The sequence below is a fragment of the Callospermophilus lateralis genome, chromosome X (assembly GCF_048772815.1).
Source record: "Callospermophilus lateralis isolate mCalLat2 chromosome X, mCalLat2.hap1, whole genome shotgun sequence".
Lineage (NCBI taxonomy): Eukaryota > Metazoa > Chordata > Mammalia > Rodentia > Sciuridae > Callospermophilus > Callospermophilus lateralis.
The window spans coordinates 12194120-12219905 of record NC_135325.1 but is presented as its reverse complement, the minus strand read 5'-3'; the positions used below and the strand labels follow the sequence as shown (position 1 = coordinate 12219905).

Genomic DNA, 25786 nt, shown 5'->3' with positions numbered 1-25786 from the left:
ATTACAGGTGGGTGCTACTGTGCCTAGCCTTTTTTTTTTTTGAGACAGGATCTCCCTAGATGGCCCAGGTTGTCCTGAAATCTTTGAATTTGTGATCTTCCTCTATCTCAGCTTCCAGAGAGGCCAGGATTACAGGCGTGTGCCACTGCACCCAGCTTCAACTGAATGTTTATATACAATCAATAACCCGGAACTGAAATTTTAAAAACTAGCCAGGTGTGGTGGCACATGTCTGTAAGCCCGAATACTTGGGAGGCTGAAGCAGGAGGATTGAAAGTTTGAGGCCAGACTTGGCAATTTATTTAAAACCTTAAATTAAAAAAATGTAACCTCCTTGTACTTGATTGCTCAGCTATCTTCACAGCCCCACACGCTTGGGGGAAGGGGGAGGAACTTCTCTACAATAAGATTTTTTTTTTTAAATAAGGAAAAAATAGGCTGGGGATGTGGCTCAAGCGGTAGCGCGCTTGCCTGGCATGCGTGCGGCCCAGGTTCGATCCTCAGCACCACGTACAAACAAAGGTGTTGTGTCCGCCGAAAACTAAAAAATAAATATCAAAATTCTCTCTCTCTCTTTAAAAAAATAAATAAATAAGTAAATAAGGAAAAAATAATAAACTTAGTTTTTGTACAAGAAAAAAAATTAAATAAAAATTTAAAATTAGAGATTTCGGGGCTGGGATTGTGGCTCAGAGGTAAAGCACTTGCCTAGCACGGGCGGGACCTAGGTTCCATCCTCAGCACCACATAAAAATAAAGGCATTGTGTTGTGTCCATCTACACCTAAAAAATAAATATTTTTTAAAAAGTAGAGATTTCATGAAGTTGAAAATTGACCTTGTGAAAAAAGATTAATATATCTTTGGAAAAGTAGGCCATGAATCATAATAGTATTTGATAGGAAACTGAGATAAGATTATGGGATTAGTGTTTTTTAAATATTTACTGTTTAGTTGTAAGTGGACACAATACCTTTATTTTATTTTTATGTGATACTAAGGATCGAACCCAATGCCTCACACGTGCTAGGCAAGTGCTCTTCCTCTGAGTCACAACCCCAGCCCTGGGATTAGTGTTTTGAGAATACAAACCACTGGACTAATGGGTTTTGTTGTATTTTTATACCCTTTGGAGAAGGTTGAATATGATTATTAATCACGAGGTCTCTAAGACTTAAGAGAATTCACAAGAGAAAGAAGTCTTGTTTGAGGTATTCATATTATTTTACTATCACTAAAATGCGTTTCTAGTTAGTTGAAGTTCCTACTGTGACATTCTTTTGGGGACTGGTATGGGAGATTGAACTCAGGGGCACTCGACCAGTGAGTGACATCCCTGGTCCTAATTTGTATTTTATTTAAAGACAGGGTCTCACGGAACTGCTTAGCGCCTTGCTGTTGCTGAGGCTGACTTTGAACTTTTGATCCTCCCAAGCCACTGAGATTACAGGCATGCACCGTGGTGCCTGGCTACTGTGACATTCAGGATATACATATCTTTTTTTTTTTTTTTTTTGTAGCACAGAGGATTAAATCCTGGGGTGCTTTACCACTGAGCTACATCCCCAGTTCTTTTATTTATTTATTTTTTTTGAGACAGCATCACACTAAGTTGCTTAGGGCCTCACTAAATTGCCAAGGCGGGCCTCATACTTCGTCAGCCTTCCACGTCCCTGGGGTTACAGGCCTGTGCCACCATGTCCAGTTTACGCAATATCATTTTAAACAGATTTATTGTTACCTCTTTGTAGTACAGTACTTACCATTATGACTTCTATTGTCTTTTTATATGTTTGTTGTGGAGAATATATTATTCACTATAAAGTTGTCACAAGAAATTGTTGGTAGAAAGTATTTGTTATAGGAAAATAGATTGTAAATCAGCTCAACAGAGGCTTTTTTTGGTTGGTTTTTTTAAACAAATTTTTTTTTAGTTGTAGATGGGCCTTTATTTTATTTATTTATTTTTCTGTGATGCTGGGGATTGAACCCAGTGCCTCACACGTGCTAGGCAAATGCTTTACCACTGAGCTACAGCCCCAGCCCCATCAATAGAGGCTTTTAATGTATAATTTCACTAATACACAAGTGGTATGAATTCACTTGTTAGTTTTGGCTTTCTTCCTATGAAACTGTTAGAGACAATAAACTTGATTCCAACAGGTTCTATGCTAACATTGATGTGGCACTTATTCCCTTGACACACCTCTTTTTTTCTTTTGTAATACTGTGAATTAAACCCAGGGCCACTCCACCACTGAGCTTACATCCCTGGCCCTTTCTTTTTGTCATACTGGGAACTGAACCCAGGGTATTGTGCATGCTAGGCAAATGGGTTAAAATTGAGCTACTTCATATTTTTTATTGTGAGACAGAGTCTTGGTTAAATTGCTGATGTTGGCCTCTAACTTGCGATTCTCCCGCCTCAGACTCCTGAGTCGCTAGGATTATAGGTATGCACCAGTGTCTAGCTCAGCTTTTTTATTTTATTTAATTTTATTTTAGTTCTTGAAGGGATTTTATTTACTTATATGTGGTGCTGAGAATCGAACCCTCTGCCTCACACATACTAGGCAAGCACTCTACCGCTGAGCCACAACCCCAGCCACTAAACTTTTTTTCCTAAGGGTCTTAAGTTTCTTGTTTTGCCTTCTTCACTTCAATTACTAAAACAATCCATATTTTCTTTGTTCATAATCTTGTCTCAATAAAAATTAAATCCTAAATGACTTTTTTTGGGGGGCGGGGAGTACTGGGGATTGAACCCAGGAGCACTTTACCACAGAACTACATTCTAAGCCCTTTTTTATTTTGAAATAGGGTCTTGCTAAGTTGCTTAGAGCTTTGCCAAATTGCTGAGGCTGGCCTCAAATTTTTGATCCTCCTGCTTTAACCTCCCACGTTGCTGGAGTACAACACCACACCTAGCATGACTAGCTATTTTGATTACAAAAAGTCTTATTGCAGAGATTAATACTCCATGCCTTAGAAATGTAGTAAATTTTGTTCTTTTCCCTATTAAAAAAAAAAAAAAGTATACCCTTTCCCTGACACGGATGCTGCCTATAGCATTTATTTCTGTAATTTCACATTTGGTTGTAAAGCTTGTTTCAATGACTGCCCTATCCCTGCATCAATACTGCACTTATAAATATATTTATAAATGCAAATGTTGTAGTTTTATATATTCTAAAATATGGTTATCAACCCTCCAATCATAATTGTTTTAAGAGTTTATTATTCTTGTGAATTTACTTTTCCAACTCTTTCAATTCAGCTGGACAAGTTCTTTTAAAAAGCCATAGTAAACTGGGTGTGGTACACACACCTGTAATCTCAGTGACTTGGGAGGCTGAGACAGGAGGAATGCAAGCTTGAGGCCAACCTCAGCAATTTAGCAAGGCCCTAATTCAACAAGACCCTGTGTCAAAATTAAAAAGGGCTGAGGATGTAGCTCAGTGGTAAAGTGCCCCTGGGTTCAATCCCCAGCACCCCCACCCCCACCCAAAAAAGCCCTACTGAGAATTTTAGTAGAAAAATATAGGAGGCACAGTCATCTGTACAATATTCAGTATTCCCAATCCAATACTGTTTACTTTATTAGTCATATCCTCCTCTTTTATAAAAAAAAAAATCAGTACTGAGGATTGAACCCAGGGCCTTGTACGAGCTAAGTAAGCCTCTACCACTTAGTTATTTCCCATCTTTTTTTTTTTCCTATTTATATGACAGTGGAACGCATTACAATTCTTATTACACATATAGAGCACAATTTTTCATCTCTGGTTGTATACAAAGTATATTCACACCAATTTGTGTCTTCATACATGTACTTTGGATAATGATGTCCATCACATTCCACCATGATTTATAACCCCATGTCCCCTCCCTTCCCCTCCAACCCTTCTGCCCTATCTGGAGTTCATCTATTCCTCTCATGCTCCCTCTCCCTATCCCACTATGAATCAGAGAAAAAATTCAGCATTTCTTTTTGGGGGGATAGGCTAACTTCATTTAGCAGTATCTTCTCCAACACCATCCATTTACCTGCAAATGCCATGATTTTATTCTATTTTATTGCTGAGTAATATCCCACTGTGTATATATGGCACATTTTTTTTTATCCATTCATCTACTGAAGGGCATCTAGGTTGGTTCCACAGTTTAGCTATTTTGAATTGTGCTGCTATAAACATTAATGTGGCTGTGTCCCTGTAGTATTCTATTTTTAAGTCCTTCGGGTATAGACCAAGGAGAGGGATAGCTGGGTCAAATGGTGGTTTTATTCCCAATTTTCCAAGAAATCTCCATACTGCTTTCCATACTGGCTGCACCAATTTGCAGTTACACCAGCAATGTATGAGTGTGCCTTTCCCCACATCCTCATCAACACTTATTGTTGTTTGTCTTCATAATAGCTTCCATTCTCACTGGAGTGAGATGAAATCTTAGAGTGGTTTTGATTTGCACTTCTCTAATTGCTAGTGATGATAAACATTTTTTCATATTTTGTCGATTGATTGTATATCATCTTCTGAGAAGTGTCTATTCAGGTCCTTGGCCCACTTATTAATTGGGTTATTTGTGTGTGTGTGTGTGTGTGTGTGTGTGTGTGTGTGTGTGTGTGTTTTTTGTGTTTTAACTTTTTGAGTTCTTTATATACCCTAGAGATTACTGCTTTATCTGATGTGTGAGGGGTAAAGATTTGCTCCCAAGATGTAGGCTCTCTATTCACCTCACAGATTGTTTCTTTTGCTAAGAAACTTTTTAGTTTGATTCTGTCCCATTTATTGATTCTTGAGTTTAATTCTTGCGCCAAAGGAGTCTTGTTAAGGAAGTCAGGGCCAGCCTAATCCCACATGATGGAGATTAGGGCCTACTTTTTCTTCTATTAGACACAGGGTCTCTGGTTTTATTCCTAAATCCTTGATCCATTTTGAGTTTTGTGCATGGTGAGAGGTAGGGGTTTAATTTAATTTTGTTGCATATGGATTTCCAGTTTTCCCAGCACCATTTGTTGAAGAGGCCATCTTTTCTCCAATTCATGTTTTTGGCACCTTTGTCTAATACAAAATAATTGTAATTTTGTGGGTTAGTCTCTGTGTCCTCTATTCTGTACCATTGGTCTACCAGTCTGTTTTGGTGCCAACCCCACGCTGTTTTTGTTACTATTGCTCTGTACTATAGTTTAAGGTCTGGTATAGTGATGCCACCTGCTTTACTCTTCCTGCTAAGCATTGCTTTAGCTATTCTGGGTCTTATTTTTCCAGATGAATTTCATGATTGCTTTTTCTATTTCTATGAGGAATATCATTGGGATTTTGATCAGAATTGCATTAAATCTGTATAGTGTTTTTGGATGTATGGTCATTACAGAACCCTAAAGAAGTCAAAGACCTTAGAAGATGGAAAGATCTACCTTGCTCTTGGATAGGCAGAATTAATATTATCAAAATGACTATTTCCCATCTTTTAAAAAATTGTTTTTAGATAAGGCCTTGCTAGCTGAGGCCGACCTTAAATTTATGATTCTCCTGCCTCAGCCTCCTGAATTGCTCGGATTACAGAAGGGCACCACCATGCCCAGTAGAGTGGTCATTTTAAAATAACCTGTCTCATGAGTACCAATTTGTTAAGGATATCTGCTTTATCTTTGGGAATTTAAAAAAATATATAACAGGGCATGTAGTTCAATGAAAAACACCTGCCTACCATGCATGAAGCCCTGAGCTCCATTCCCAGCACCATATACACACAAATATGTATTCTAGAAAAGCATCCATTTAATTGGAAGCATCATCATTTCAACTTTTCTAGAAAAGACTCCATAAATTTTGAGTAGTTACTTGCACACTTATTAGAAATTTTTTCCTCTGCAAAAAACAAGTGTGCACACATATCTCTGGAGGTTACATAGGAGTAAAATAAGAGTTTTCCAGGTCAGCCTGGGAGTCATATGGATAATATCACAGGCTAAACTGTCTTCACAGCCCTTATTTCTGTTAGGCTAACTGTACAACTTATTTTTAGAGTCGTACATAGCACTCTTACAAAAAGGATGACCGACTACTGTGTTGAGCACAGACTGTAGTGGGGCAAGCACAGAAACAGGGAGGAGTCAGGGAAGTTCAGGTGAAAAGTCCCTGGTGGTTTTGACTATGGTGGTAAACAATGGAAGTGATAAGAACTGGTCAGATTTGAAAACACACTGATGGTAGAACCAAGAGGATTTACATATGCAACATACCTTCATCAGGAACACTACCTTACAGGTATTTTTGACCAGGTACATCTTTTGCTGAGAATCACTGTACTGACTTCAAATTCTGTGACAATAAGGTCCATTGTTTTCCTATCTGTATATACTTATTAAGCTAAGCCCAGTGTTTTGCAAAGTTGTTAAAATTCATGTGGACGTTTGAAATTAATTACAAGAGATTTCTGGTTTCAGTCTGACACAAGATTAATTATAATAAATTAGTCAATATTTTGGGTCTTATCTTATTCCAGAATTTCTGATATACAGTGTTTACAAAATTCAAGAGGACCCAACACAGTGGTGCATGTCTGTAATCCCAGATACTTAGGAGGCTAAGGCAGGAACATAACAAGTTCAAGGCCAGCCTCAGCAACTCAGTGAGACCCTGTCTCAAAATAAAAAGGGGTGGAGGTGTAGCTCAGAGGTAGAGCACTTACCCAACATGCATGAGGCCCTGGGTTCAATCCCCAGTACTGTAAAATCAATGCTACCCCCCAATCTCCTCCCCCGCCCCAAAAAAACACATGGGGACATTAGATATAAAATTGCTAAATTTAAAACCTTGTTTTATTTAAATGTGTTCCTTATGATACAGCACAACCCTTCAAAGTCAATCAAGCATTGTAACATTAATAATATGTTTCTTCAAAACTCATTAACAAATCACAGCCTACTACCCCACAGCTTCAAAAATTCTTCAAGGCAACTTCAATGTCCAAAAGAGCACAATATGACAGACTGTGGCATGAAATCTCATCTCAATGTAGATTTAAGAAAAGCAAACTAAAGCATATTATCAGACTACCAAAAAAAAATTTTTTTTTGGGTGGTGCTGGGGATTGAACCAAGGACCCTGCACATGCTAGGCAAGCACTCTTACTACTGAACCACATCCCCAGCTCGAGGTACTTTTATTTAATATGCCTACTTCTCAACACTGGGGAGTTTTAAAAAAACAGAATCTCTTATGAAGCAAAATCATAAATAAATAAAAATTTAAAAGCACAGTACCAGGAAGAATACAGGGACATGGAAAATGTGTTAAAAATTAAAAGGACTCACCTTTTGCTTTTTTTACCTTTTAATCTGTGGCAAAGTCCAAAGATTACTAAGATTAGAATCTATTTCATAATCATACCAATTAAGTAGTTAAGAAACAAACAGGGCAGGGGGTACAGCTCAGTGGTAGAGCACTTGCCTCAGGAGACCCTAGGTTAGATCCCCAGCAGTGCAACCTATCAACCAACAAACCCCCTCCAAATGTAAAGACTGGAAAGATTTTTGTTAGTTATCTAGAATCATTTGGTCTAACATTATTTCCAATGAGGTTTTAGGCATAAACCAACACAGAAATAATATCAGGGCACCATGGTGAGAGGGTGAGAACTTCTGATTCTGGTTTCCTATGTTTCAGGCCAGGAAAATAATAAGAGGAAACGTTTGTCATGGGAATGAGCACGTGTGCTCAAAAAGGCAATTTTATCTGAACTTATTGATTTCATTTTCTCTCAAAATTTCAAAGATAAAACATAAAATATGGGGCCAAAGGGAGTCAGTGTCTTCCAGTTTTTACTGGTGTAACAGTCCTTCAGCCTGGTGTTACAGAAAAGAATCATAAAAAAGAAAAGGAAAAATTTTATTTCAAACAGATTCCATGGCATGCATGTTACAGCAAAGGCTGGATGTGTGGCAAACAGTTTCATTTTAAACCTGCATGGATGTATAAATTATACATTACTTAGGAATGTTTAACTTCTGTTAAAATGTAGGTTCAATCCAACATTACACCAATTTTTACATTTATTGTAGATACTATATTAGTGCTAGAGGTTAAATTTTCATCATCAAAAAATGAGAATAACCTTACAGCTACCTACTAAGGTAATGAGCTGTGAAATTAATTCCATAGTATTGCTCTGAAAATATACCCCTAGGTTGTTAAGATAAATTCCAGCTCCATCCAAATGCATTATTTAACTGGGATTCTTTAGTCATCATCTACGGTTGGCTTGATTGTCACTCCTCTTCTTATTTGACCCCAACCAATTAAACTGAAAAATGAAAATAGAAAAAATCATGAATATTACATCCATTTCATTAGCATCACCACACAATTATATGACAGAACTGGTTGGACCTGCCTATCTTCTAAATTCAAATTTGTTCCCACAGCCTGCTCCTCCATAAAGAAAGGGCACACTAATTTCTTATATTCTTAGAATCAGGTAAGATCTGGCTAGCATGATAGGAAATGCAAACAAAAATTGCTACCATGAATATACTTGTCTTCACTCTATCAAAATATACCTAACCCGGGCTGGGGATGTGGCTCAAGCGGTAGCGCGCTCGCCTGGTATGCATGCGGCCCGGGTTCAATCCTCAGCACCACATACAAACAAAGATGTTGTGTCCGCCAGTAACTAAAAAATAAATATTAAAATTCCCTCCCTCTCTCTTAAAAAAAAATATACCTAACCCTTCAGATCCAACTAAGAGCTCTTTATTCCACTGAAGGAATCAAGCCAATACATAAATCACATCAGTCTGATTATTTTTTACAACCTCATTCTATGCTGTTCCCTTTGAAAAATGCTTTTCTATCACTCAGCACCTCAACAGATCATAATGCATTTAGTGTGACCCTACATGGTAAAGGAAATTTAAGAGAACCAGAGGAACTCAGTCTATAAGCAGATTTTGTTTTGGTGGGGGGGCAGTACTGGGAATTAAACCCAGAGGTGTTTTACCAACCACTGAGCTACATCTCCAGCCTTTTTTATTTTCATTTTGAGACAGGGTCTCATTCAATTGATTAGGGCCTCACTAAGTTGCTAAGGTTAGCCTTAAATTTGTGATCCTCCTGCCTCAACCTTTGGAGACACTGGTAAACTGATTACTCTTGATAGCAAAGGGACTTCTACATCCTCTTTCAATGTCTGTCCTAGTCAATGACCAGGCTGGTTGTCACCTCAATTGCAGCTTCTTGAACAAAGTCCACCTAAACATGGATAAACCCACAATTCTTAAAAATAAAAGGATCAGCCTGGAGTGCTGACACATGCTTGTAATACCAGTGACTTATAAGCTGAAGTAGGAGGATCCAAGTTCAAAGCCAGTCTTGATGACTTTGAGACCCTGTCTCAAAAAAAAGGACTGGGATGTAGCTCAGTGTTAAAGCACCTCTGGGTTCAATCCCCAGTACCAAAATAAAATAAAGGATCATTCAGATGCTCTCTTTTTTCTTATTGGGATTTTAATATACTTGCCAATTTTATTTGGATAGAATCCTCTTGTAATATTAGTAGAAAGTCCCAAATATACTCTTTATTTAAAAATATGTTCAAGTTTATGAAATGAAACATTCAACAAGTGATAATAACATAGTTCCATCTTGAGTTTTTTTGTGGTACTAGGGATTAAACCCAGGGCTTTGGGCTTGCCAGGCAAGCACTCTATCACTTAGCTACAACTGCAGCCCTTTTTATTTTATGTAGGTTTTTTGTTTGATTAGTATGACCACACAAAAGAATAAAATCAAATAGACACAAAATATGACAAAGCAGAATTATTTTCTTAAAATACAACAAAAACTTAAACTCGTCAAACTTCTGAACAGTAAGTAATAAGAGACCATCAAGGGCCTACTATCAAGCCTTAATTAAAGGAGGTAGATGGGCTGAGGATATAGCTCAGTGGCACAATGTGTGCCTAGTATGTGCAAGGACCTGGATTCAATCCCCAGTAACCCCCTGCCCTCCTGCACACACACAGAGGAGGTAGGTAGTGAGGATAGAAAAGAGTCAAGGGTGATTAGAATAATTATGGGGAGAGCTGAGGTTGTGGCTCAGTGGTAGAATGCTTGCCTAGCATGTATAAGGCACTGGGTTCAATTCTCAATACACATATAAATAAATAAAAGGTCCATTGACAACTAAAAAAAATATGAGCAACAAAATTATGGGGACAGAGCTGAGCGTGGTTGGTCCACACCTGTAATCCCAGAGGCTTGGGAGATTAAGGGCAGGAGGATCATGAGCTCAAAGCCAGCATCAGCAACTCAGTGAGGCCCTAGGCAACTTAGTGAGACCCTGTCTCTAAATGAAATATAAAAAGGGCTGGGGATGTGTCTCAGCGGTTAAGTGGCCTGGTTTTAAAAACAGAGAGAGATAAAGAAAGGCTGAAGAAGTTCCAGATCAGAGATCAAAGACACGCAAAACCTAAATGTAACCCAAGATTCTAGACTGGAGGTCTATAAAGGTTATTATTGGAACAAGTGATAAAACTGGAATATGGGGTATAGATTTTAGTATTTTGTCAATGTTAAATTTCTTAAAGTGGTTATGAAAGAGAATATCTTTGTTTTTTGGAAATAGGAATGAAGTTTAATATAATAGATCAAGGAGAATGACATACACAATGTACTTCCCCAATATGTACATTTTTGTATTTTTGTTGTTGTTTGGTGATGTTTGTTTGGGTACCAGGGATTGAAATCAGGGGCACTCAACCACTGAACCACATCCCCAGCCCTATTTTGTATTTTTATTTAGAGACAGGGTCTCACTGGGTTGCTTAGCACCTCGTTTTTGCTGAGGTTGGCTTTGAATGCGTGATCCTCCTGCCGCAGCCTCTGGAGCTGCTAGGATTACAGATATGCACTGCCATACCCAGCTTTGTTTTGTTTTGTTTTGGTACCAGGGATCAAACCCAGTGCCTTTCACATGTTAGGCAAGTACTCTACCACCAAGCTACCCACAGCTCTAAAAAGTTATACATATACTGTGGCTGGGATTGTGGCTCAGTGATAGAGCACTTGCCTACCATGTGAGACACTGGGTTTGATTCTCAGCACTGCATATAAATAAATAAAAAAAAGAAAATTAATTGACAACTATTATATACACACACACACACATATATACATACACATGTATATATATGTAAATGTGTATGTGCTTGTGTCTGAGAAAGGAGTATACAGGAATTTTCTGTACAATTCTTGATTTCCCTGTTTAGTTTTTAAAAAGGCAAAGACAGGGCATGCACAGTGGTACATGCCTGAAATTCCAGTGGCTCAGAAGGCTGAGGCAAGAGGATCACAGATCACGCATTTAAAGCCAGCTTCAGCAATTAGTGAGATCCTAAGAAACTCAAAGAGACCCTATCTCTAAATAAAAATATAGAAAAGGGTTGGGGATGTGGCTCAGTGGTAAAGTGCTCCTGGGTTCAATCCCTGGTACCAATAAATAAATAAATAGCCACAGACTAGGGGTAAAACTCAGTAGAAGGCAGGCTTAATATGCACAAGTCCCTGGGTCCATTCTGCGGCACCAAAAATAAATATAATAATAATAATAATAAACAACAATGGAACTATTGACTCTAAATTTACTGGTATTTGCATAGGGAAGCCAACTGTAGTATCTGGACTAAAATATGGGACTACAAATGGAGGCTACAAATAGTTTTCAAAGTCATCAAAACAAATAGTTGAGAGCTAAAGCTACACTAACTATTGTGTTCAAAGAATGTGCATCTGTGTTTACACCAACATGAACTTAAGGAAATTGATCCTTACATTGGCAAAGGCTAATAAACTTACCGCCAGTGTTTCTCAACTCTTCGACTAAGAGCAATCTTTTCTCCTACTTCTGTGCACACAGGATTAGTCAAAACAATTTTGCCCAAATCAGCCTTGACAGCACTAACTCTCCCTCCTGTTGACAGTGATCCTATGTTCACCATGAGCACTTCATTCTTAGACAGTTTTTGGACCTATGGAAACAAATTAGGGAAGAACAAATCCCAAAATCAAAAACATGCTTTCCAAGAATGAGTGGGGATTTACCAAATATTTTTGGAATTAAGATAATTATAACCCCACAATTATGTATGACTACAGTGTACCAGGAAAACATGTGGGGCAAGACAATTATAAAATTCTACAAAAATTTCATTATAATGAAATGTGAACTATAATATACTCTAAAGATAACAAACTAGTTGGTTTAGCACATGCTGATTTCACACAAAATCTACTTTAAAAAAATAAGCTAGTAGCTACATCATAAAACCTCCTAAAATTCTGAAGAACTTCTATACAGAATGAAATTATGTACCCTTTACTGGGAATGCCTAGAAATACAAGCGTTCTGGATGTTTTTGGAGTCTAAAATATTTGCCTAGACATAATAAGCTTATCTTGGGGATGGGACACAAGTCTAAATACAAAATTCAATTGTTTTATATAAACCTTATACACATAGCTTAAAAGAAATTTTATACAATATTTTTAGTGCACCTGTGTTCTCACTATGACTTATCACATAAGGTTAGGTGTGGAATTTTTCACTTGTGGCATCTTCCACTTATGGTATCATGTTGGTGTCTAAAAAAATTTTGGACTTTGGACCTCAAATTTTTAAATTAAGGATAAACAACCTATAGTAGAGATGAGATACAAAATTTCCTAAGTGGGGCAAGGCAGGAAAATAGCTATGTAAGAGTTAATATCATGTGCATGTATGAGTATGTAACAAACCCAATTATTATGTACAACTATAATGCACCAATAAAAAATTATTTCAGAAGAAGAGTTAATAAGATGATTCTGGAGATCCAATTCAACTCACGTGTCTAAGCCAGCAACTGAACTCTCTGAGCCTCTTTAAAATTTGCTACCACCTACCACACATGGTTGTTTCCCCAGTACCTCCCCTTTCCTGCCCCTTCTCCTTCCCCCATCTCTTTCCTGTATTCTACTAATCTCCTTTCGATTTTCATGAGATCTTCCCTCAACCTTTCTTTTCCTTTTTCTACAGATTCTTACTGAAACACAAGGATATTAGGAATATAATGTCTATGTCATACATGACACAAATTCTTTTCCCTACTTTCTCTCTCTCTCTTTTTTTTTAACCTTAGGCTGACTGCCATATAGTTGTTCTTGATTTTCAAGAAATCAAAATAATTTACCTTATTTCTATGTTAACTAAAAACTGGGTTTAACATCATGGCCACTTTTTTGGAAAAAGAAATTACAAAGAACACTTGCCTTTGCTGCTTTCTTGTCTCCTTCAGTGCGTACACCTAGAAGTCGTCTAAGCAGGAAATAGGAAATTTCCAATTCTGTGAAAATCTCAGGTAAAGCTCCAACAGCACCAAGTACCTGCCCCACCATTCTGTCAGCACGGCACAAAGTGGGGTCGATTTTTGTTCCAACTCCTAATGTAAAATAATATGGACATAACCCTGAAACACTTATAAAGTAAATTATTTGCCCAAAACTTAGTCAAACAAGCGTAGTATATTTCTTTTTTGGGCGGTAACAGGGACTGAACTCAGGGGCACTCGACTACTGAGCCACATCCCCAGCCCTATTTTGTATTTTATTTAGAGACAGGGTCTGATTAAGTTGCTTTGCACCTCCCCGTTGCTGAGGTTGGCTTTGAACTTGCAATCCTCCTGTCTCAGCCTCACAAGCCACTGGGATTACAGGCACGCATCACTGCGCCCAGCTAAGCGTGGCTTACTTCTACTCATATTAATACACACTTGTATTTTCATGCCCATATAACAGCTACATAGGAATAACAAAATACCTGCTTCATCTGAGGAAAGAGAATTGTAAACTCACAGGTCCTTTGGGCAACTGAGAACAGAAAAATTCTCTTTGTTAAATTCTAAACAAAAGGCAAATAGAGATAATAACCTGATACAAATTGAGTTTGAATATCCTTACTGAAATTTGAAAAGATATAAATTGAGCCAGGCACAGTGACACACCTGAAATTCCAGTTAACTCAGGAGACTGAGGCAGAAAGATATTGAGTTTAAGGCCAGCCTCAGCTACTTAGTGAGACCCTGCCTCAAAATAAAAAATAAAAAGATATATATGGGGATATAACTCAGAGGTAGAACATACCCTTTGGTTCAATCCCCAGGATTAGGGAAAAAAAAAAAATCAGTAATTTGCATAATATTCGCATGCCATTTCCTGGAAGGTTGATCAAAAAGCTAGCTTAGTTAGGTGCGGTGGCCCAAGCCTGTAATCACAGAGGCTCAGGAGGCTGAGATAGGAGGATCGAAGGTTCAAAGACAGCTCCAGCAATTTAGTGAGGCTATAAGCTGAATGGCTGCTACATGAAGATTATCATTACAATATTCTACTTTCTATTGTTAAGTTTGAAGAGTTCCATAAATTACATTCTTTTTTCTTTTAAACTAGGGACTGAAACACAGGGGCACTTTACCACTGAGGTACATTTTCAGTCTTTTATTTTGAGACAAGGTCTCACTAAATTGCTGAGACTGGTTGAACTTGTGATCCTCTTGCTTCAGCCTCCCTAATATCTGAGATTACAGGCATATGCCACCACACCTGGTACCATAAATTACATTATTAAAAAATGTTTCCAAGCTGGGCGCCGCGGCACATGCCTATAATCCCAGCATCTTGGGAGGCTGAAGCAGGAGAATTTCAAGTTCAAAGCCAGCCTCAGCAATTCAGCAAGGTCCTAAGCAACTCAGTGAGACCATGTCTGAAAAAAGTTTCCAGAATTTCCTTCTCCACAAAAGGTAAAACTTTATGCAATAATCTCAATTACAGGATATAATAGAAAAATGAACTATATAGTAAAAAACCAGAGCACCAATTTGTTTGGTGAAAAATAAACTGCTTTTTCATCCAACGTTTTCTTTTTTAATCCAAAGTATGAAAAGTATCACGAATATCTACAAATTAAAAGAAAAGGGATGAGAGGTTGAAATCCTTACCAATAAGACCCCCTGGAGCAGCATACTGAAGATCATTATGTTCGGCAAAAAGTGATACAATTTTGGAAAAGATTGGTTTACACATGAGTTTTCCTTCACTGTCTTTGGAAACAATACCAGGTCTGACTTCTATCTCCTGGCCCACCTGTAAATATATAATCAGTAATGAAAATTACTATGAATTAACACAATTATCATTTATCTTTCTAAAGTTCTAACAGTAAGACCATGAAACCAAAACGGCAAACCTTCCTCTATTTCAAAGATCACCATTTTAATAAAAGGAAAAATAAATGTGAGAGAGACCTTCAATATCAGAACCACTCATGTTACTACCTACCACACAAACCCATCACCACATAAAATGTGCTTCATACTTACAAGAAGCCTATAAATTTAGAGGTTAAGACACATTACAAAGACATAAAAGCAAACCAATTTATATTAAATTACGAACACCATAAACCATTTTATTCAACTTGGATTATTCATCCTTTTTCTTAAGACAGGGTGAAACAAAAACAATAACAACTCAAGCCTACCTTACCTTTAATACTCCTTTCAGAATACTTCCACCAGCAACACCTCCCTTAAGGTCATCAACTTCACAACCAGGCTTGTTGACATCAAATGACCTAATAACTAAAAGAAAACAAATTAAAGCTATTTCTATTAATTTAAACTTTATAAGAAATATTCTTTTCCATGTTAATTTTTCAAAAATAGAATACCATTTAAGCTATTAAAAAAAAAAGTTTGTTGGTGCATGCCTGTAGTCCCAATAGCTCCAGAGGATGAGGCAGGAGGATCCCAAGTTCAAAGGCGCCTCAACAACTTAGCATGGTCCTGTCTCAAATAACAAAACAGGGGCTGAGGATGTGGTGCAGTGGTTAGGCTCCCCTGGATTCAATCCCTGGTACTAAATAAATAAATAAGAATATTGGAAGCTGGTCATGGCGGCACATGCCTATAATTCCAGCAACTTGGGAGGCTGAGGCAGGAGGATATTGAATTCAAGGCCAGCCTCAGCAACTCAGCAAGACCCTGACTCAAAGTTTAAAAAAAAAAAAAAAAATCTAAGGATATCTCCAGTAATGTATTGGACTAAATGCATACTTTTAACTTGTGTCTACTTGCACTGAGAATATTTATTAGCTCTGAATTCCTCTATCTTCTATTCCAGGTGAAACTCAGCTGGCTAATTTTCAGGTGTGTTGCTCATATTTTAATAACTGAATGAAAAAGGGTACTTCTGCTGAAGTACCTAAGTATTGGATGCTATTTTGTGGGGGCATCATCATCTGTATTTTGTGTTATATAAGAGGTAGATACACTAGTCTTCATTTCTAGGAAATTTCTAAGTGTAATTTTAATATACCCTCATGCTATAATTTTTATGACTAGCAATGTGAATTCTGTATAATAGCCCATCATTATGATTTGTTCTCACAAAGGAAGACAGAAGCTAAGGCCAGTCTTTTAATTTCTCTTAGATCAAAATAAATTTTTTAAAAATTAAAGATCGGGGGGAAAAAAAAGAAAAAAGAGGTATAAGTTGGCTCTTCATATCTGAGAGTTCCATGTCTGTGAATTTCAACCATCTACAGTTCAAAAAATGTTGTTTTTATTTATTTACTGGGGTGGGGAGAGTATTGGGGATTAAACCTAGGGCCTTTATCACTGAGTTATATCCCAAGCCCTTTTTATTTTTTCCAAAGTAAACCTTGAACTTTTGATCCTCCTGCCTCAGCCTCCTGAGTTGCTGGGATTTCAGGTATATGCCACCATGCCTGGCAGATTAAAAAAAAAAAAAATCAAGAGTCTGTAATGAATACATACATTTTTTTTTCCTTGGGGGGAGGGTGTTCAACACTATTTATACCTCATTTATAATATATTATATACTACAAGTAACCTAGAGATGCTTTTAAGTATCCAGGAGGGGTTAGGGTTACAGCTCAGTGGTACAATGCTTGCCTAACATATATGAAGCCCTAGGTTTGATCCCAGCACTACAAAAAATATAGAGGACAATGTGGGTGGATTATATGCAAATTCTATGCCATTTTATATAAGGAATTTCTGTATTATGTGACTTCTGCAAAACTACAAAACAACTCTAGGACTACATGACCTATACGGTCACTCAAGAGCACTTTTCCTGCCAAACAACACAGGAACCCAAAATGAAGATCTAAAGAGGCTCAAATGTCTATTTTGAAAAAGCTCCTATATTTCTTTGCAGGAACCACAAACTTAGATGATCAAATTACACCAAGATTAGTTTTTCGTTAATGGTACAGTGACATCATTTGTATGGAAAATATAAAAACATTATGATTCCATGTTGGTCACATAACATACCATAAACTGAGTATCAAAAAGGTTAACAGCGTGGTTGGGTTGTGTCTCAGCAGTAGAATGCTCACCTAGCACGTGCGAGGCCCTGGGTTCGATCCTCAGCACCACATAAAAATAAATTATTGTGGGGGCTGGGGTTGTGGCTCAGCAGTAGAGCATGCGCCTAGCATAGGTAAGGCCCTGGGTTCAATCCTCAGCACTACATGAATGAATGAATAAAGAAAGAAAGGTAGTGTGTCCAACTACAACTGAAAAATAAATATTTAAAAATAAATAAAAAAAGGTTAACAGTTTCTATAGCACTCAGGATTCTGTTCCTCATACAGCAATACAATCTAACATTGCCAACACTATCTCAGAATTAATCAATTTCAAAAAACTTTTATGTCTTTATTATCCCTCTGTAGAAAGAGGAAATATTAATAAACACTTATAAAGGTGAATCACTAATGGAAAAGACCAAAATAAGAGATAAAGATTGGTTGGACATAGTGGAACATGCCTGTTGTCTCAGCTACTTGGCGGGCTGAGGCAGGAGGATCACAAATTTGCAGCCAGCCTTGGAAACTTAGTGAGACTGTCTCAAAATAAAGTAAGGGCTGAGGATGTTGCTCAGTAGTAGAGGGTTTACCTAGCATGTTCCAGGCCCTGAGTAGAATACTCAGTGAGAGAGAGAGAGACCAACACACATATACACACAGTTAAAGATGACTCCTATCACTTACCAATAAGTCGGGGTTCTGAAGTAAAGTCTCTTGGGGGTACTGGTATTTTCTTTACTATGTACTCACAAACGACTTCAATATTGTATTTCAGCTGAGCAGAAATTGGAATAATGGGAGCTCCTTCTGCTACTGTACCTATATGGCAAAATTAAGAAAGATCAAAATTCTTCAGTTTTATTAAACTTGTTCTATGCATCTATTACATAAAACAAGATTACTAAAATAGAAGCCTAACAACCCCACACAAATGCCAGCAATAAGTAGAAAGCAATAATTCTGTTTGGAAAGATGATAATATTTCACCATTGTTTTAACTACTGAAAAGGAATACTATTTCCTTTACTAACACTCCTGGGAAAAAGTACTTGTTGAAAAGATTTCTAATAACATGTAATTAACTTCCTAATAAATGTTAAGATAAAATTACAGACTCTTTGCTAATCAAAGACTGCTGGCATATATAATATTTGCTCCTTATTAATTATACATCTAAAAGACTGGTCAAAGAAATAGACCAAACATAATCAGATTTTAATCAAAATGACTTCTTTTTCATGGTGACAGAACTGGGTTGATAGGAAGCTAATCTTTCTAATAAGAAAACCAAGATTCTAAGAGAGAATCAAATGTGAACAATGAGATGCATCATGTCTTCCTTGAAATAAAAAACATTATGCTGCTAGAGAAAGGGACACTTTATTCATTCTACTATCACTAAGCCCCCGCCCATGCCAGGGATTAAATCCATGGCCTTATGCACGCTCTACCACTGAACTATACCCTCAGCCTTGAGGACTTTTTCTAAAAATCTGATGAAAGATTCTAGAATATAACTTCATTTCTAACTTTCAGCCAACAAAAATATATTTTAGCATATCAAATTCAAAAACACATACATTGCTAGTTACATCAAGTTGCTAACAAATACTAGTACAGAAATTAAGGCTTCAGACCCTGAAATTTACCTTGTTTTAGGTAAGTGTCCTTTATTCAAAATTAATATCTAGTGGCTGGATTAAATGTCTCAAAATGATTCTTGGTTTTATTAGATATTATGGCTTCTTACCTTGTACAAATGCAAGAATTTGTTCATACTGTTCTTTAGCCTGACTTTCTTTTACCAAATCAATTTTATTCTGTAGAATCAAAATATGCTTCAGTTTCATGATTTCTATAGCAGCTAGGTGTTCAGAAGTCTGAGGCTGGGGACAAGATTCATTACCAGCTAGTTGATGAAGAATAAAAAAGATGTATAAGTATAGTTAGAAACATCCAGACCAGGCAAATTCAGAGATAGAATGCATATTATTGGTTGCTAGGGGCTGGGGAGAAAGGGGATTGGGAAGTGACTGCTTAATGAGCATGGAGTTTCCATTTGTGGAGAAAATGTTCTGGAACTAGATAATAGTACTGCTATAATCACTACATTATACAACACTGTAAAAGTACTTAATGCCATTTAATTTTATACTTTAAATGGCTAAAATGATAAATTTTGTTATGTGATTACTTTATCACCACCTACCGGGAAAAAAAAGCAGCACTGGCATCCAATAAAGGAAACATTAGAATATTCTAGCCTTACTCAAGGCAAAAGTCCTGAATATTGTTGCCAAGTATCAATATACTTCTAACATAAATTTTAAGCTAAAATAATAAACCACCTTATGTGACCTAGATGAGGAAAACACACTATTGACCTTTATTCTTTTGGATACTATGATAAGAATCCACAGAAACTATTAGCCCCAGGTCTATCTTGATTAGTCTTTTGTAATAGCTTTCTAGGTAGGAATGTCATCCTGGATGATGTTAATTCTCATTCATATTACCCTTAGGCAATGGCTATGGCCCTTAGAGGCCTTAGTTCCTCTTTAAATATTCCACCTTGGATTTGTTCCACACTGACTAGTGCAAACAAATTCTGATGTATTTACCTATCAAAAGAAGAGCTGCATCCATCACTGCTGCACCATTCAGCATAGTAGCCATCAAAATATCATGGCCAGGACAGTCAACAAAGGAAACATGTCTAACAATTGAGAAATGACAGTTTTCAGATCAATGAATACTTACAAATACATATTAAAGTTAAATCACTTAGGAAATATTTTTTGCTGTTGTTTTTGATGGTACTGGCAATTAAACCTGGAGTGCTCTACCACTGAACTACACCCCCAGCTCTTTTTTGTTTTGTTTTAAGATAGGTATCACTAAGTTACTAAGGCTGGCTGCAAACCTGTAATCCTCTTACCTCAGCCTCTTAAGCTATGTGTCACCATACCTGACCTAGGAGAGAATTCTTTTTTTTTTTCTTACATATATGACAATAGTAAAGAGAATTCTTATTGCTATAAAAATGGTTAAAAAACTTGGTTTTTCTAGACCTTGGAAATAAGATTACTTGCTGAGAATAAAATCACTGCAGATCATTACAAAGCAAATAAAATTAGCTACATGTAGAAATAATGGAAGTGACAAAAATCCCAAACCCAAAGTGAATATGATATAGAATACTGGTATAAAGTATACACTGGGAATATCACTCACTGATTTGAAAGCCAAACCTAATGATGTATAAAAATGGTGTTAATAGAATAAAGACTATTATCTGAACAATTTGTGCTGGGCATGGTGGTACATGCCTGTAATCCCAGCTATTCAGAAGCTTGGGGGAGAAAGGTCTTGAGTTTGAGGACAGCTTCAGCAGTTTAGCCTCAAAATAAAAGGGTTAGGAATATAGCTCAGTGGTAAAGTGCCCCTAGGTTTAAAAACAAAAACAAAACAAAACACCACATTAAAGCATTTACACTGATTTTCGAGATTTTTAGCCTACCCTCCACTTCTAAATCTTGGGCCCAGAGTGGCTTCATCCACCTCTCCCTAATCTTAGCCCTGCCCTGATCTAAAATCTCCTTGTGGGGTATCTGCATCCCCCATAGTCATTACCAAACAGACATCAGTGTCCTCTGATAGAATTGGAATATGCAATAACATTCAGAAAATAGATGAGGAATAAGTACATGTGTGGTAGAGAAGTACTAAGAATGGCTTTGTTCCTCTATCTTAAAAAGAAAATGTTTAGGGCTGGGGATGTGGCTCAAGTGGTAGCGCGCTCGCTTGGCATGCGTGTGGCCCGGGTTCGATCCTCAGCACCACATACAAATAAAGATGTTGTGTCTGCCGAAAACTAAAAAATAAATATTAAAAAAAAAAAAAAAGAAAATGTTTAAAAGAAATTTAGAAAGCCCAGAATTGTTTCTTTTTCTTCCATTCTGCTTATGTAATATTTTTAGTTTACAGAACCTTTAATTATTATTATTATTATTATTTTATTTATTTTTTTGGTGGTACCAGCAATTCAATTCAGGGCTTCATGCATACTGGGCTACATCCCTAGTCCCTTTTAAAATATTGGTTCTTTTTAATTATGTATAACATTAGGATTCACTTGACATAATTATAAAAGCATGGAATACAATTTGTTCCAATTCAGTCTCTAGTACTTCTTTTCTTCCCCTCCTTCCCCATTACCTTCCCTCTACTGATCTTTCTGCTATTTACTTAGTTGTTTTCATTTTCTGTTTTTAAATTAGTGCCTTGTGAATACCCAGCCCTTTTTAAAAAATTTTATATTTTAAGGTTGGGGATGTAGCTCAGTGGTACAGTGCTTGCCTAGCACAAATGAGGCCCTAGGTTCCATCCCTAGTACCACTTTAAAAAAAAATTATTTGGGACAAGATCTTAGTAAGTTGTCCAGGCTGGAATCAAACTTGTGATCCTCCTGCCTCCGCCTCCCAAGTAGTTGGGATTATAAGTATGTGCCACTGTGTGCCTGGCCAGAAATGCTAAGGTTAGGGTTAGAGTTCAATCCCCGGTACCTCCTCCCCAGAAAAAAAGAAAAGAAAAATAAAACCATTCAGCAGTTAGGTTCATTATTTAATAACTCAAATGTTTTCTTTAAAAAAAAAAAAAAAAAAAAAAAGAAAGCACAACAGCAGAATAAAAGGTGTAAACTTTTTAACACAAAAGTGGTCACCTGACTAATTTGAAGTTCCCTTTGGTCCCTGGAATATCTGTAGGAAATTCATCTGGTGTGCCACTTCCACATGACCTATAACATTCTGGCCGAGGACAACTTGGGTCATCCAGTTTATAAATCTACAAGTTTCAAGAGAGGAAAAAGAAGAAAATGATTTCAAGTTGTTATCTGCACAATAATTAAAAACAAATAGTTTCTAATTTCATAATATACAGCTCACCTTAGCATTAGCATATCCAAGCTTGATTGTAATGTTTCTTTCTAGTTCATTTTTGAACCTGACAGTGTGAACTCCAGAAATGGCTTTTACAACTGTGGACTTCCCATGAGCTACATGACCAATTGTACCTAGAGACAAAGAACAAAAATTGTCTCAAATGAATTCAATTATACCAAGTATTTCTTTCAAATAGTGTTAAGAAGAGAAAACTCAAACCCACAATTCACTATTAATGTCAATGCAAAACCAACGACTTCAATTTTTCTTACTACATATCCTTTCCTACTAAACACTTGTTCTAATATAGAACTGAAAACTTTCCGTGTAACTAATAATCTTAGGGCTGGGGATGTAGCTCAGTGGTAGAATGCTTGCCTAGCACGTGTGAAGCCATGAGTTCAATCCCAGTACTGCAAAAAATAAAAAATAATACTCAATTAAAAATACTTAATACTTTGTGAAGAAACAGTCCAGCACACTGATCAAGTAAATAAGTATAACAAGTCCAGACATCACAAAAAGGAATTCATGAAAATAAGAAAACAACCTAAGTTTAATTACAGCAGTGCTGTTAAGGACAGTACATTCTTTATAACTTTTTCATAGCCTCATGGTAGAGTCTTAGGTTTTACTGTGCTGTTTGTACAGACTCTCAAAATATCCAAAATTTACATTGTCAGTGTAACTTCTCCTCTAAAGTTCTAGGTGCCAATTAAGGGGGAAAATAGTCTACTTAATAATAGCTTATGTACAACTAAATATTTCATAAATTCTGTCCTTTCAATAACCCTGTGTGGCAAGAAGAGCTGTATTTTCATCTCTTTAATTTCTGCCACATATGATTACATATTGCCTCATGCTATTAAATTTTCATATGTCTATATTTTTTCTTCTCAAGTAGTCTGTACACTCAACATGGGCATTTCTTTTTGTATTTTATTTTTTCCAGTACTGGGACCAGGGAGTGAACCCAGGAGTACCCTATCACTGAGCTAAATTCCAAATTATTTTTAAATTTTGAGACAGAGTCTCACTGAATTGCCCAGGCTGGCCTCAAACTTGCCAAACTCTTGCCTCAGCCTCACAAGTAGAGTCCCTGGGATTACTGGCCTGTGCCACCAATCCCAGCTTTACATGAGCAGCATTCTTTACCCACACCATCCACACCAAAATCTAGCAAAAGGTCAAATGGGGCTTCCCTCCCTCCCCTTTAGGAGACAAGGTCTCACTAAGTTGCCCAGGCTGGCCTCAAACTCCTGAGTTTAAGCAATCCTCCTGCTTCAGCTTCTCAAGTAGCTGGAATTACAGGCGTGTACCACTGCACCCAGCTCAATCTCTATTTTTTTTTTATTTTTTAAAAATTGTTTAGTGATTGTTGGACAAGATACCTTTATTTATTTATTTTTATGTGGTGCTGAGGATCGAACCCAGGGCCTCCCACGTGCTAGGTGAGAGCACTCTACCCCTGAGCCACAACCCCAGCCCTCAATATCTATTCTTAAATATTTAAATCCTCATACTATTCACATAATTACATTAAAAGGAGATATCAAAATTACTTGAAGTCATTTTTATCTTACCTATATTAATTGTGGCTTGTCTGCTGATAACTTCATGTGATAGTGGTGTCAACTTGGTAACATCCTGCAATGAAATACATTTATTTTAAAACATAGTACCTAAGACAAATCAGAATCGTTCCTTTGACTTTACATTCGCTATGTATAGTATAGTTCACTACCATCTTTGGAACTCTCTTCTTTAAAGCGCCCTTCTTGTATAAGTGATATTGTATTCTAATAATTGGGAAGCCCTAAGAGCCCTTCATTATTTCACAACAGAAGCCTCCTAACCTCACTACAGGGGGTCTGAAGGCCGGAGGTCCCCAATCTTAGGGCCTTCGCTTGTCCTCAGCGTAGTGAGGGCAATATAGACACCCAGACCATTACAGGTGAGAACCCTAGTGACATCCAATACCAAGACTTAGCCAAATATTTAAGGAACTCGAGGTCCCACGATCGCATAGCCCCACTCCCAGCTCACATGGACCCACAGAGGGCAGGCGGGAGCGCGGGTTAGGGAGCCCGGCTTCGGGGTTGCCTCCTAAATTCACGCTCCCGACAGTCCGGAACTGCCTTGTTTCAACGCCTGCCGGGAGGATCAGTTATCCCCACACCCGAGCTCATTCTCCATCTTCCCTAAGCGAAACCTCACCAAGGTGGCGAGATCCTGCCGAGAAAGGTGCGGCTGCCCCAGAGTCACTCCAGCCTCTCCCCCCGCCATCTTGCCCGGAGAGGAAGGAAGTTGCTCTGGCGGCCGCCTGACAGTACGCAGGTCCCCTTGGGCGGGGCGGGGCGGGGCAGGAAAGCGAAGGCGGGAAGGCCGACTAGGGCCCCGACTTAGAAAAAAAGGATAACAGGTACAGGAGTGGCTTCACTGCCTAGACGTCTCTTGACTGTAATTGCATTTGGCCTACAGAAGGTTTATTTTTAAAACACGATGCAAAGATTTGGGACCTATTCCTTGCAGTAATGTTAGATATTCGTACAGGCAACGCTGAGGGCAGCCCCAAAAGAGGACCCCTGCGAGGCGGGCAATGCAATGTGACATGCGCGCTGGCGTGGGAGAAGCCATTTCCGTTTCCCGTGGGTTGTGCCGAAAGCGTTCCCAGAGCCTGGGAATCTTACGTGGGGTGTGTGAGCAGAAAGAAATAGCCTTTCAAATACATATACATATACATATATATACATATACATACATATATATCATGTTATATGTATATATGCTTGTTTATTTTAACCATTTCTATATTTTAATGAGGTGAAAACGGCTCCGGGTCCTCCCCCGCCCATGACGGGGCTCTTGGCAGGGAGGACGCCGCGTGCTGAGCTGGCCACGCTTACGTCGCCGCGCGGTCCGTGCCCTGCGTCTGCGGAGGCGCCCTCATGCGAAGATTTTGTGAAGGGCTCAGCAGCGAATAGCTTGTTCCCAGGCAGCAGTTTCAAAGGCCACGGAGGCGGTCCTTGGTGACGCCAGACTCTGTTCACAGTGAACTTAGCATCACATAGAAGCTAGGTGTCTTGAGATTGTCCAGACGGTGTGTGTCTTTTTAAAAACAGAGCCAAGAAAACCCACATCTCTAATGGAAGAATTATAGATAAATCGATATTTTTAAATTAAAAGATTTTTGAGACTTCCTTAAGCCCTTTTCCTTAGTGTGTTAAAAAGAAGTGATTTTTGGATCTCTCCTTACGTTTCTATATGAATTGTCTTATAAACAGTTGGTCGTTTCTAACTAGGAAAAAAATGTGAGAAGAGGTGAATAAGAATTTAGGCTATCTACACTGAATACCCAAGTAAATATAAGATTAATATGTATTTTATATCTTTTTTTTTTTGTACTGG

General features: G+C 37.8%; 1 protein-coding gene across 1 annotated transcript; it reads right to left on the bottom strand.

The window, feature by feature from the left end:
* Positions 1–6798: 6798 nt before the first annotated feature.
* Eif2s3 (eukaryotic translation initiation factor 2 subunit gamma) lies at positions 6799–24680 on the bottom strand. The gene is made up of 12 exons (XM_077107028.1): positions 24596–24680; positions 23962–24025; positions 22382–22509; positions 22159–22280; positions 20057–20151; positions 19186–19344; positions 18120–18254; positions 15581–15675; positions 15034–15178; positions 13313–13482; positions 11861–12033; positions 6799–8309 (listed from the first exon to the last, which is right to left on the bottom strand). Exons 1-12 carry the CDS (start codon positions 24662–24664, stop codon positions 8246–8248), a joined length of 1419 nt encoding a protein of 472 aa, XP_076963143.1. The 5' UTR covers positions 24665–24680; the 3' UTR covers positions 6799–8245.
* Between the last annotated feature and the right edge of the window lie 1106 nt (positions 24681–25786).